We start from the raw sequence: 13,024 nt of genomic DNA on the forward strand, positions 1-13,024 counted from the left end.
TAATTTAATGTGAATAGTTCTATTCATATATGACTGTGAATAACATTGTCATTGTCCCAAATGATCAAAAAAAGAGTAATTCCTATCGACAGTATGGTTCAATGACATTAAAAATCATATTGTTAATTTTAATTTGGGATAATTTGTAGTGTTATGAGAAAAAAAAATATGTGTTTCACACGATATTGAAACAAACCCAACAATGAAGCTAGTAAACACGCAAAGTCAAGTTATCTGATACTCTCGATTTATAAATATTAAAGAAAAATTGCCCAAAAAAAGATTCAAATTATTCTTCCAAAAAAACAAATTGATTTTATTACGCTAAATCGGAACATTGTAAGCTTTAATTTCTAGAAGCGATCATTAAGTTATCTTCCTTCTTTTTATTCCGCCACACAAAAATAGAAGTTCTTGAACGCAAATATCTTTTAAAAATATATAAAATTTTCTTTTTTTCCCCTCATCTAAAATTAAGTCATATCAACAAGTATAGATATATTTACGGAAAATGAGGAAAATTTTTTACAAGACGACAACGAGATGAGCACATGAGGAAGTAGGTTTTTGTCTCTCAATAAATATATTTGAAAAAAAAAGAAGTTATTAAGTCAAAGCAATTGAAGGATTTTTTAGGAAAATTTTTTATAACATGATTGGTTTTTTAATTATATACGCAAGACTGGAATTGTACAACTGATAATTGAAATCCTTCAGTGTAGTTTATAGCATCAAATATAGTTGATGCCACATTCCTTGACAAATTTGATGCTCATTTCAGAACTTTTGGTTTTTGAAGTATCTTTTCGATTGATTTAGTAAAGGATCAGGGGATTGTTTGAGAAGTAGGAGAGGGAGTCTATTGAAATTTACAGATCTTTAAAGAAATTTTTTCAGTTTTGAAGAATTAACATGTTTTTAATTTTGAACGTTATCAAGATCTACGGATAACGGCTTTCAAAATTTCAAAAAATATCGGCTTCAAAATTTCAAAAAAACGGTTTTTTAAAATTTTAAAAAATAACCGTTTTTAAAGTTTTGAACAATAACGGTTTTCAAAATTTCAAAAAATAACGGCTTTCAAAATTTCGAAAAGTAAATTTTTAAAATTTTGAAACGGTTAAACATTTTGAATTTCAAATATTGTTCAAAATAACGGAAAATTCTATTTTGTCTCCCTCTTTTACTTAAAATTCTTGAACTCACCCTGACATGGATGCATTACACTGATTCATGGTTGATATCCATGAAAATTGATAAAAATTAAAAAATAATATAAAAATGTTACTAAATTTTTTTCACATCGCTTCGATTAAATTTAATTATTGCCTACCTAATTATTAAAGTTAAATTAATTTTTTTTAGGATTAAAAATTTTATGATGATAGTTTCTCGATGATCACATTTAATAAAGCCCTTGTAATTTATAAGTGTAAAATTAATCTAAAAAAAGTATAAACAGAAAAAAAGTAAAAATAAAGAAAGATAAAATAATTAATGAAAAAACAACGTTAATAATAATACATTTTGGTCTATTACTTCTTAAAAACCGTTAGAATCTGCATTTTGAAATTTCACATATTTTATGATACTCGTCCGTACAGTGACATATATTGCAGCTATTTGTCGACCATGTCGTGCCTTTCTCACAGCATTTTATCCACTTTGGACAGATTATTTTCGATTCATCATTGCATGTGCATTCTTTACACCTAAAAGTTGATGTGCAATAAATCAGCCTTTACTTTATCTATGTAATATGAGCACATGTTCATTTACTTATATTTCACTTTTTCGCCATTCGTGCAGTTATTTTCAATTTCAACAATTTCAAGCCCTTGATAATGATATTCATTTCTTTTATAAAATTTTGCTAAGGTTTGCGATAATGTAAAAAATTAATTATAATACAAACATGGAAGACTTTCCTCGCCGCATGGTGCTGATTTAAATGAATTCACCCAAAATAGTAATAAAATTGTTAATATAATTAAATACTTCATAATTTCACTATCAATGGAATCAATCTGATTGCTAATTAAATACTAATTTATTATAATTAATTTCCCTTTCATTGAGCATGTATGAACTTTCAATTATTTTGATTCGTTTCTTGGCAAATCGCCATAATTCGCAATTTTAAAATAAAAGAAAAGTATCTTAATTATCATCATGAGCTATCAACAGGTGAGAAATGACAGACAATACACGATGGTGATTTCATTATCACAAGACAGGAAGTGAATTTATTACCTGCGAGTAGGTCATTTTCATCGTCCCACATTTGAATGAATTGACATGCGATACTCTCTTGATATGTTAATTATAGCTGCTAAGTAATGCACTCTGCAAAAAAGTAATGAAAAATCCGTTAAAAATTTTTTTTTGAAATTTAAGTAAACATTTCCGTGGAAAAACTGTGTAAATAAAAATTCTTATTTTTGGCTTTTAAATTGGTTTAATTTCGTCAAGTCAACCTGTATTGAATTTAATTATAGCATTTCAGACCTTATCTGCGCAACAGACTTATAAAAAGCTTGATAAATCATCACACAAATCAAGGAAAATTGCCAACAAAAATTTTACATGACATACTAGGAATTCATTTTACTAATATAATTCACGTCATTTGAAATTTCACATTTTGCCAGTTTACTTTGAACATCGCGAACTTTTTTAGAAACATTTCAAGCCATATCAATTCCCATTAAACTCAATCAGTCAATCTTCATAGACACAGAATCTTTTCAAGTCTCAAACTGCCGTTTGCTTTCCTTGACAGACCTCTGAGCTAGTTAAAAATATTTATATAAATTTTTTGTGAAATTTTTTCATCAAAATTAAAAAATCTAGTATAATTCATTAAATTTACGTTATCAGGCTATTTTAATCATAATGTTTATGATCGCCCGAATCATTAGATCTAGCAATGAAATCAAATCTATAGCTGTAAGATGCATATCAACGAATATTTGCTTGCAAAACTCAAAGTAATAAAAATAATTTTTTTTTATCATTTTTTGCGTTTTACGGATTTTAAAATGATAAGTTATATCAATAATTTGTTAATCAACTTTTATTTTACAGATTAGCTGAAGTTGGAAAGTTACAGGTTTGTTGATCTTTAATTCAATGTCATATTATTATTTATTCTGTAAATTATTCAATTTTAGACACCAAAAACTGACAATTACAACACAGGTCAACTTTTTCTACATAAAGTTTTCGGATATCGCGGTGTTATTCTGTTTCCGTGGACAGCTCGAGGTAATTGACTGCAATTGCTAATTTGTCATGTAAATAAATTGTTTATATTACAGTTTATGACCGAGACGCAGCAAATCAAAAATCTGATGATGAGAACTCGATAACAAGTCCATCCAGTAATGACAACACAAAAGAAGTTCAGAAACGAACTCAAACCTTCTATCAAGTCCTTATTGATTCTCGTGATATTCCATTCATTCGTGCTCAAACAGAAGCTGTCACATTTTTAGGAAGTAATCAAGAAAATAGCCGTTCACTTTATGCTATTCCAGGACTCGATTATGTTAGTAACAAGCTTGCTTCTTATTATGTTAATTAATTAATTATGTTCCTTAACAGGTCAGCCATAGTGACGTGATTCCTTATCAAACGTTTGAGACTACAGCTCTAAGTCATGAATTATTCGATAAATTCTTAGCCAGAACAGACAGTGATCCACCATTTGCTCCTCTTGATACTCTTAAAGCATGGCAAAAGAAGAATCATACATTTTTGGAGCTAAGTGATGTTCATATTGAGACAACAAATAATATAAGGATTACGGTAATTCCATTCTACATGGGCAAAAAGGAGAGTCCATCCAGCAGTGTTTATTGGTGGAGATATTGTATTAGACTTGAAAATCTCGGGGAACTGTCTGTTCAACTTAGAGAAAGACATTGGTAAGTTTTGAATCAGTTTGGGTTGAGTCCTTAAGCTAAATGAATCTTTTATTACAGGAGAATATTCTCTCTGACTGGAACTCTAGAAACTGTACGCGGACGAGGAATTGTAGGACAAGAGCCAATATTGAATTCTCGTCTTCCGGCTTTCCAATATTCATCACATGTTAGCTTGCAGGTATGCTTTGACTAAACTTTGTGATTCTACCTGATTAATTCTAAATATTTATTAATTATAGGCTCCATCAGGACATATGTGGGGATCATTTAGATTCGAACGAGAAGATGGCTTAGTCTTTGATTGCCGGTAAGTCAATTTGAATTTTTAATCTGGCTAATGCTGATCATTTTGATTATTTCAGAATTCCACCATTTTCGCTGGAAAGTAAAACGGATACAGAGACAACGCAGAATGATGAAAACTCATAAGATCTTGTTCGAATTTAAAGAAAAGTAAATGTTCTATCCATATTTATTTTTTAAAAAAGTTGATATAAGGACTGTAAATATAAAACATTAATTTACACAAATAAAAAAAAAGATTTTTAAAGATTTGAATAATCTTCTGGATCTTGAAGGCCATTTTCTTCCTCTTCTTGTGGATCAAAATCGTCACGGACTTTAACATCATTGTCTTCTCCATACTGTATAATGTTATCAATTGTGAATAGTACATCGGATATACTCTCTTCATCATCAATATTAAGAGGTGTAAAGCGCACAAGACTATAATCTTCAACTAGATTTCCAATTGCCTCTGACAAACGTCTATGTTTTCTTCCCCAAGCTGAATCGGATGTTATTTCTCCTAAAAGTGCATGTGCGTCAGGTTCCAAATATCTAAAGGATATAAAAGTAAATTAAATCATGTGAAATGACAAAAGTAATGCCAATAAAACTTACTTTTCTAGTTGAGATCTTGCATTTTTACTTAGCAGATCCATTTTGCTTAGAATATTTAAATGTGGAATCTCTAAATTAGCCATTACAGATAATGCTGTTAAGGTGCCACTAATAAACTTTCCTCCGTCTGTCATAAATTGTGAATCAATTAAGAAGATTCCACAAACTCTAAAGTTCCAATCTTCTAAAAGTTTTATGAGTTTTCGTCCAGTGTCAAGATGTGTAAATAACTCAATTTGGCCAGGCATGTCAAATATCACGTAGTCATCATCAGCTTCATTGTCTAAATCAGGATTTAAAGCTTCTCTCAGCCATTCAGCATTTTCTAGAAGGAATTCAAGGCAGAAGATGAGGCCGCCATTTGGTCCAAAATGTAGTTCCTCATCTTCCATCGCATCGTCTAATTGAATCAGATCACGGATGTCAACAATTGGTTCATAATCAAAATGTTCAGCTGCTGGATCTAAATTTACGACATTAATTATTCTTCCTTTGTCTTCTGCGTGTCTTTGAATTGTCGAACAGTATGTACTTTTTCCAGTACCAGCACTTCCCATAACAAACTGTGCGTATCGCATTCTGTAGCTTTTTGTTAACTAAATTTTTTTTGGTAAAAATGTTGTTTTGTTTACTTTTTTTGAATGATCAAAAACGAGTTGCCGAAAGCAACGCTTTAAAAAAGTCATCGCTTTAAAGCGCAGTGTCCATTGAAAAATGACTGAAAATAGAAAATGGAATTGCCATTTTTTGGTTCGTTATGAAATGATTGTAAATTTTAAAATTCATCATGTTATCATTGATAATTTAAGAATCTTAGTGGGCCATATGTTTTGATATCTTAAATTTTCATATTACAACTTACTTGAAAACGATAACTTTCAATCTGAATTAAATTTATTTCCAAATTTCAACAGTGTCTTAAAGTTGTTACATAAAACTTTCAACAAAATCTAATTAACAGTATTATAAAACAAGCAGTTATCAGTGTAAATTGATAAAATTTGAAGTAAATTAAATGGTATGTATGTAGAAAATTGTCGGCATAATTTTTGAAGGGAGATCCTTTCCGTGTTTTTGTGGCCAATCCACATAGAAAACGTGCGTGTGACAAAAACTCTTATTATTTTATTTTTTTGGATTGAATTGCGCCAATTCAATGATTTTAGTGATTAATTAGTGTAGAAACGGAAATAAGGATATGAGTAATAGTGCTAGGTTGTTATAAAAATAGGAAAACTTGAAATATGCCTGCAATTTTAAAAGAAAATATAACAAAGTTAAATGAGAATTTAACGCAAAGTTTTAAGAAAAGTGAAAAGGAAAACTATGAAAATCATCCCACACCGACAGTTAAGCAAGTTTTATCAGCAAAAATAGAGTATGAAGAGATTCCAAATTACACAAATACATTAAGTTCACTGCAAGCAAAATATATCATATTAAAGCCGAATCAGCAACCATTGAACGGTAAATCAACATTTTTTTTTGTTAATTCTTTTTATTAGGTATTTCTTTCTTTTGCAACGCAAAAGTCGATATCTTTGTATCGAACGCATATTACGTACATTTCTTCCTTTCTTTGTACAATGCCACAGAAAGCTCTCTTCTGAGAATTTCCAATTTTTTTTTTTTTATTATTTTATTTTCACAGACATTTTCTCTTTCTTTCTAACACACATCTACGACCTCATTACTTCCTTCTCGTCTATCAATCTCCATACATATAAAGTATGCTCTTTCTCAATACTCTCCATGTATTTTTCACCTACATTAGTTCTGAGACTTTCTGTGTTGTGTATATCTATATATGTTAGAAAGAGACGGACGATACAGTTACTATATACCGCCAAAAAATATACGTAAATCTTCCAGTAATACTATTGTAATTATATTGTTCTGTTGTTTTCTTTCCATATTTATTCATATCTTTTTAAAACTTTTTTTTTTTTTGCACAAACAGGACAACATGCTAATTCGAAAACACAACCAACTACCAACGAAAAGAATGTGAATGGTTCATCTACCTCATTGTCGTCATCTTCTTCATCCACAACTAGTAAACTGCCACAACCAAAAAGAATATTATTTCCAAAAGATAAAATTCAGATAGGATGGAGTCAAGGTGGAAATTCAAGAAATTGGAATTCGGGATGTGGTTTTAATAACATCGGAAATACCTGTTATTTGAACTCAGCGCTTCAAGCATTTTTCCATGTTCCAGCATTAGCGCAATGGCTAATTTCTGACAGAGAACATCGTGAAAAAAGTCCATGTAAAGGTAATAATCTACATTTTTATAGAACAACTTTCACATCATTTAAATATGTCATTTTTTGTGTTTCTTGTTTTAGATAATTCACAATGTTTAATTTGTGCAATGTCCAATACACTATTGAGCACGCAAAGGCCAAATATAAATTCATTTACGCCGTCAAATATTACAAATCGCTTATCACACATCTGTAAGCATTTAACGCTAGGGCGTCAGGAGGATGCTCATGAATTTTTGCGTTATCTAATCGAGAAAATGGAGAAAGCATATTTAATGCGTTTCCGTAATGAGCCATTCTTCAAGGATATTGATCAATATAGCAAGGAAACGACTCCATTAAATCAAATTCTTGGTGGATATTTACGATCGACCGTAACTTGCTTTTCCTGTCATCATGAATCTGTAACTTTCCAACATTTTCAAGATTTACCGCTTGACATAAGTCGTGTCGGGACTCTAAGTGAAGCTATCCAAGGATACTTTTCAAAAGAAAATCTTGAAGAATGTGGATATAAATGTGAATCATGTAAAAAACGAGTATCGGCATCAAAGAGATTTTCACTTGAACGAGCACCTGTCGTTCTATGTATACAGCTTAAACGATTCACAGCTATGGGCGGGAAATTGTCAAAACACATTACGATCAGCGAGAAATTAAATTTACAGAAATATTTATCAAAAGCTAGTGACTTAAATCAAAATACTTTGTACAGATTTGTATCAATGGTCACACATTTAGGAGGATCTTCGTCTGGTGGGCATTATACAGCTGTTGGAATGGGTCCTAATGGAAACTTTTATCATTTTGATGACAGTCGAGTCTCTTCAATTCCGATTGATTCGGCGCTTAGAGGAAATGCATACGTTTTATTCTATGAATTAGTTCAATCATCAACAAAATCATACGAGAGTAGTATGCATAATGGACATAGTATATTTCACGAGAACGGGCACACATATGTAAAAAACGGTTTGGAATCCTCAAAGTCAAACAATAATAATCATAATAATAATGGTAATCATTATGAGAAAGTGCGCGAAAATGATTCAAGTTTCTCGAAACCAAACCTCCCTAAATTGATTCCGTCACATCTTATTAAGCACAGTCATCAACTGCAACAGCAAAACAGACAAAAAGAAAGTGAACAGTCGTCGTCGTCGTCAAAAAACGACAATAATAGCAAAAATTTTAATTCTTGGAATGGAAATTCAAAAAATTCAGCATTACATAATGGAAATGGAAAGCGTGATGAATCAGAACTTGAACAGGACCAAAAAAACGACATAGGTATAAAGCGACTAAAAATAGAACGGTCTCCCCTGCCAAGCGTACCAAGACTAAGCGACGACGATGATTTAAAATCTCCAATAAAACAGTCGTTTCCATCGACATCTAATCTTTTATCACCTCCAACAACACCTGTAAAGCCTAAAAGCTTAGTTCCATATGACGATGATGAAGAAGAAGAATCACCTACAATATGTCGTACATCATCTGGGATTTTCATTGAATCAAACATTAAGGATACAAAAATCAAAGCTCCAAGTAAGCAAGGAAGCACAATATCAACAAAAGCTTCTATCTCGAAAACAACTGAACAGCAACAGAAAACAGAGCAGCAACAAAATAATACTAATAATAATATCACCAATAATAATAATGTCGTTCGTAATGATGATCCAGTAAGTCAATTGAAAAAATTAAATCACAGTGGATATGGAACATCAAATGTTTTATCATGGAATAATAAGCCAACAAATATGAATAAAGAGGTTGTAAGAGATCAAACTGAAGAGAGGAAACGACACATGGCTGACGATGAAGAGGATGAGATGGATCGTGGACGTGTTAAGAAGCTTAAATATAATCAGCATAGTCCAGTAAAAGGGAAACTGCCTAATCCATTCAACGAGTATCAAAATATGAATAATAATGGCTGCGGTGGTAATCAAAATGGATATAATGATAGATATAATGATCGTTCAGTTCACAACAATTTCCACCGACGACATTCTTTTCATAGCAACAACAACGGCAACAGTAATAATAATTATAATTCAGGCAAGAATTTTAATAATAACAGAAATTTCCAAAAAGATTACAAATATAACAATAATCATAATAATAATAACCGTTTCTCTCGCAATAATAACCAATTTAACTACAGGCGCTAGAGAAGCTTTTGGAAATAAAGAAATGAATAAAATAAATGAAAAAATGAGTAAGGAAGATGAAGGTTCAACGTTTTAAGGTGAAAGGGGAAACACATAAATTGCATTAAGTTTTAGTAAATTTAATCGTCCTTGTTTTCGCTTTCCTAATATACTTTATACCATCATATAAATGCAATGTACATACAATGATAAAACAAACTTATAATGAGCATAAATATTAGCCAAAATACACAAAACTTCAGTTCTTATCTTCATTTTCCAAACAACTAAAACATATATCATAACGGTAAACATTCTACCTACATCCTAATGATAATGAAATCAATTATGCATTAATTTTATAAAATTCTGCAAAATGAAAATGAATAAAAAAATATAAACTCTTAGACTGAATTTTTTAAGGAAGAGATAGCGATTCTCGTGGCTAATCAAGTGATTGTTCTACTGATTAGTGGTTTAAAAAATTCAATAATTATTGAATTAATTTATATATATATGCGATACATTTATTATCCTATTATTATAATAAACACACTTGATTCTCTAGACGATTAAGAACTCTTTGAGATGGCTACGACATAAAGAAAATTGGAATCGATTTTTTCTTTTTTTTATTTCCACTACGATTGCATGTAAAGTTGATGTGTGCATTTCAATTATTTATCATGTGGACAGAGTTTTCAGTGATAAATGTGTGTGAGAGAAAAACAATTTAGTTGGATATAAACACAAAAAAAAATAATTAATTAAATTTTTAGCATAAAACAATTCAGAAAAAAATGTTATTTGATGATTAAAAATCGAGACACTTTGTATAAACCTGATGATGAAAATCAAACAATAGAAATTGTAAAGAAATAAACTAAAAGTAACAAAAATAATTAATAAAAAAGAAGTCCCTGTATCTTTTATTTATTTACCAGTATTGCCGTTATTCAGGAATTAAGGCTAGTTTCTGTACCTCTCTCTTAAGACCAAGTTTTTAATCTCGTTGGATTTATTTTAATCCTAGGATTTAAATTACACTTAATCCTAAGATTTAAAATCTACCCTAGTAGGCCAAGAGCGTGTTTCTCGAGAGCAGAGTAGCTCACGAGCATGCTCATCTAGTATGTTTAAGGTGAGCAAGCTCTCATGTTTGTTAGGGCTATTTGGTCCTCACCACCATCAATTAAATTGTTAGTCACTTTATTCCCAATTTCCTTAACTCTTTTATTAATAATAATTTAAAGCTTCCTTACAGTAGCTATCACCAACAATATCAATTGTCATGAATTTTTAAAAAATAAGTAGGGTCAACCTCTAATGCGGTAAAATGTTTATCGACTAGACTCGATTGGAATGTAAAAAATTTAGTCATAGTTAATTCATGCACTAAGATGATGCAGGAGCTGTTGCACGAAGAAGGAACTTAACGAAACGTGCAATTTTTTCATATGCCATAAACATTAATGCAGCAGTAAGAATTGTTTGCCATAGCTTTGGTTCCAATCCACAATATAATCCCTTTACGCCTTTGGTTTTCAATATTTGCACCAACATTTCCATCGTTCCTACTTTTTGCTTGTTTTCCTTATCGCCATGTCTTAATTTCGTTTGAACTAATTGCAATGGATAAGTGATAAAAGTTGATATCAGCTTAGAGAGCGCACCAAGAAAGAAGAAGTAGAAAACGCTGGGTTTTTCATTTCCATAAATTTTTGTCAAGTAACGTTTGATTCCTTCGTATACAGAAAATTGAATTGCTGGATTTATACTCAACAATAAACTAGCTTGTGTGCCTGACCAAAGTGCTTGAATTCCTTCATGTTTGGCAATGTGTTTCAGTCCTGACAAGAGATCATTATATGGAAGTGTACAGTTGATTCCGTTCATCTTCAATCGAGTATTTGTCACCCAAAATGGTGTTGTTAAAAGGACATTGACACATCCGGCAATTGTGCCTAGTATCAAGTCACTCTTTGCCGATTGCTAAAATTTGAATTTATTAGTCCATGCGAGGATTCAATCTGAATGCCACTTACTTCATCTCTGCCTTTGAAGCTTTTCAACAAGTGAAAGACATAGAAGTAGACAAAATTGGATATACAACTACTTTGCATAACTGAAATCAGTCCACGATAAAGAGACGGCAATCCCTCACGTTTCACAATGTATAATATGAGTTCCAAAGCATTTAGATGCTTAACTGTCTTCAAGTCATCAACTAAAATTTTAATTATCATACATTAATTATTATTTTGTGAAAACAGATTACAAAGGTCAAAGTTCATTTACGTTGTTTTCGCTGAAGAATTGTTAAAAATGGAAATACCGCAAGCACAGCAACTAATGACGCAGCACTTCCAGATGATGCGTGGACAAATAAATGATATGAAAATAAACTTTTTAAATCTTTTGACATCGACGTCATTTTGATGTGATTTATGAGAACTTAATGGATTAAAGCTATTTATTTTCTTAAAATAAGGTAGGGTGTATGAATAGAGCTATTCGAGCATTATACAAGCGTAGGAAAGTGACTCTAAGCAGGCGTAGGAAAAAATTCAATTGAATCAAAAAATAAACAATGGCATCACCCGCAAAAAAGCCGAAATTTAATTCTAAGGCAAAGAATTACTTTATTAAGCAAAATCAGCAATCAAAGAAGGCGTATTTGAAGGCTGGTGATCAAGGCTTTTTGGTAATATACTTTAATTTAAGGATCATTTGATAATTTTAAGAAAATTCAATTTCATTTTCAAAAACAGGTGACTTTCAATTACAAAGCAAATGATTCTGTAAGAGAAGTTTATAGGCTGTTAAATGAATATTACAGAGAATATTTTGGAGGGAAAGGTGAAATTGAGAACAAAGTAGCTGATCCAGACATCGATGATGATATTGAAGATCAATTATCCAAGGCCATAGATAAAACAAAGCAGGAATCTGAAAAGAAAGCAATGTTATTTCAATCTGTTGATACAGGAGCAAATGGAGTTGTGTTTATTAAGTCAAATATCGATGAATTTTTTGAACTTGGTGAGAAGATAATCCGTGATTTATTCACGACACAACAGAAGAAGACAAAATTTACCAACAGAATGCTTCCAATCATGAGGACCTGTCGCGCTAAAATGGAAGATATTGTCAATACTTCCGGTGAGCTATTTGACCAGCACTTTTTAAAGGAACCAAGCACTTTTGCTATTATTTTTAATAAACGATTGAATAATGACATTCAGAGAGACGATGTTATTAAGGAATTAGCAGCATTAGTATCACAAAAGAATATGCTTAACAAGGTAAACTTAAAGGAACCAAAAAAGACTATTTTAGTAGAAATTATTAAAGGATTATGCTGTTTAACTGTAGTCACCGATTACATTTTACTTAAGAAATATAATCTCAATGAATTGACCACCAAACCTGATAGTAATAAGGCAGAGAAAGCTGAAAAGGAACCTGAAGAAAAAGTTCAAGATCCAGTCGAATTGACCACCAAACCTGACAGTAATAATGGAGAGAATGCTGAAAAGGAACTTGAAGAAAAGTTTCAAGATCCAGTCGAATCAAAAGATCCAGAGAGTAAGGAAGACAATTGATATTTTTGAAATGACATAAGTATTTCGTTTATTAATTTTGTGTTCATTCAATTTGATCAAACAACTGGAAGAAGTTTCTATAAAATCAAAGGATATCCAAAAAATTTCAGTCTTGTTAATAAAGATACATTTAACAAACAAAAAAACAAAAAAAGATACAA

General features: G+C 31.0%; 5 protein-coding genes across 7 annotated transcripts; 3 read left to right on the forward strand and 2 right to left on the reverse strand.

Moving 5' to 3' along the window:
- Window positions 1-2,795: 2,795 nt before the first annotated feature.
- Window positions 2,796-4,844, forward strand: POLDIP2 (DNA polymerase delta interacting protein 2). Of its 3 annotated transcripts, none has more exons than XM_070640019.1 (9): window positions 2,796-2,990; window positions 3,088-3,112; window positions 3,174-3,267; window positions 3,321-3,550; window positions 3,607-3,929; window positions 3,987-4,107; window positions 4,169-4,236; window positions 4,292-4,382; window positions 4,471-4,844. In XM_070640019.1, the coding sequence occupies exons 1-8, from the start codon at window positions 2,896-2,898 to the stop codon at window positions 4,356-4,358; spliced, it is 1,023 nt and encodes a 340-aa protein (XP_070496120.1). In that variant the 5' UTR covers window positions 2,796-2,895; the 3' UTR covers window positions 4,359-4,382; window positions 4,471-4,844. The 3 variants fall into 3 exon arrangements, with proteins under 3 accessions (XP_070496120.1, XP_070496121.1, XP_070496119.1); XM_070640020.1 differs by having other exon boundaries at window positions 4,508-4,844; XM_070640018.1 differs by having other exon boundaries at window positions 4,292-4,490.
- On the reverse strand, window positions 4,372-5,550 carry LOC139090276 (GPN-loop GTPase 3). The gene is made up of 2 exons (XM_070640027.1): window positions 4,833-5,550; window positions 4,372-4,769 (listed from the first exon to the last, which is right to left on the reverse strand). The coding sequence occupies exons 1-2, from the start codon at window positions 5,408-5,410 to the stop codon at window positions 4,475-4,477; spliced, it is 873 nt and encodes a 290-aa protein (XP_070496128.1). The 5' UTR covers window positions 5,411-5,550; the 3' UTR covers window positions 4,372-4,474.
- Window positions 5,551-5,916: 366 nt separating this feature from the next.
- On the forward strand, window positions 5,917-10,174 carry scny (ubiquitin specific peptidase 36). The gene is made up of 3 exons (XM_070640015.1): window positions 5,917-6,299; window positions 6,793-7,110; window positions 7,184-10,174. The coding sequence occupies exons 1-3, from the start codon at window positions 6,077-6,079 to the stop codon at window positions 9,277-9,279; spliced, it is 2,637 nt and encodes an 878-aa protein (XP_070496116.1). The 5' UTR covers window positions 5,917-6,076; the 3' UTR covers window positions 9,280-10,174.
- PMP34 (Peroxisomal Membrane Protein 34) lies at window positions 10,161-11,767 on the reverse strand. Its single transcript, XM_070640025.1, has 3 exons — window positions 11,557-11,767; window positions 11,304-11,485; window positions 10,161-11,250 (listed from the first exon to the last, which is right to left on the reverse strand). Exons 1-3 carry the CDS (start codon window positions 11,690-11,692, stop codon window positions 10,654-10,656), a joined length of 915 nt encoding a protein of 304 aa, XP_070496126.1. The 5' UTR covers window positions 11,693-11,767; the 3' UTR covers window positions 10,161-10,653.
- A 20-nt stretch (window positions 11,768-11,787) lies between these two features.
- On the forward strand, window positions 11,788-13,009 carry LOC139090274 (THUMP domain-containing protein 1 homolog). Its single transcript, XM_070640024.1, has 2 exons — window positions 11,788-11,962; window positions 12,030-13,009. Exons 1-2 carry the CDS (start codon window positions 11,849-11,851, stop codon window positions 12,861-12,863), a joined length of 948 nt encoding a protein of 315 aa, XP_070496125.1. The 5' UTR covers window positions 11,788-11,848; the 3' UTR covers window positions 12,864-13,009.
- Window positions 13,010-13,024: the final 15 nt, after the last annotated feature.

Source organism: Chironomus tepperi, unplaced genomic scaffold (assembly GCF_022539635.2).
Source record: "Chironomus tepperi strain 1889 unplaced genomic scaffold, CSIRO-AGI_Ctep_v1 contig_217, whole genome shotgun sequence".
NCBI classification, from domain to species: Eukaryota; Metazoa; Arthropoda; class Insecta; order Diptera; family Chironomidae; genus Chironomus; species Chironomus tepperi.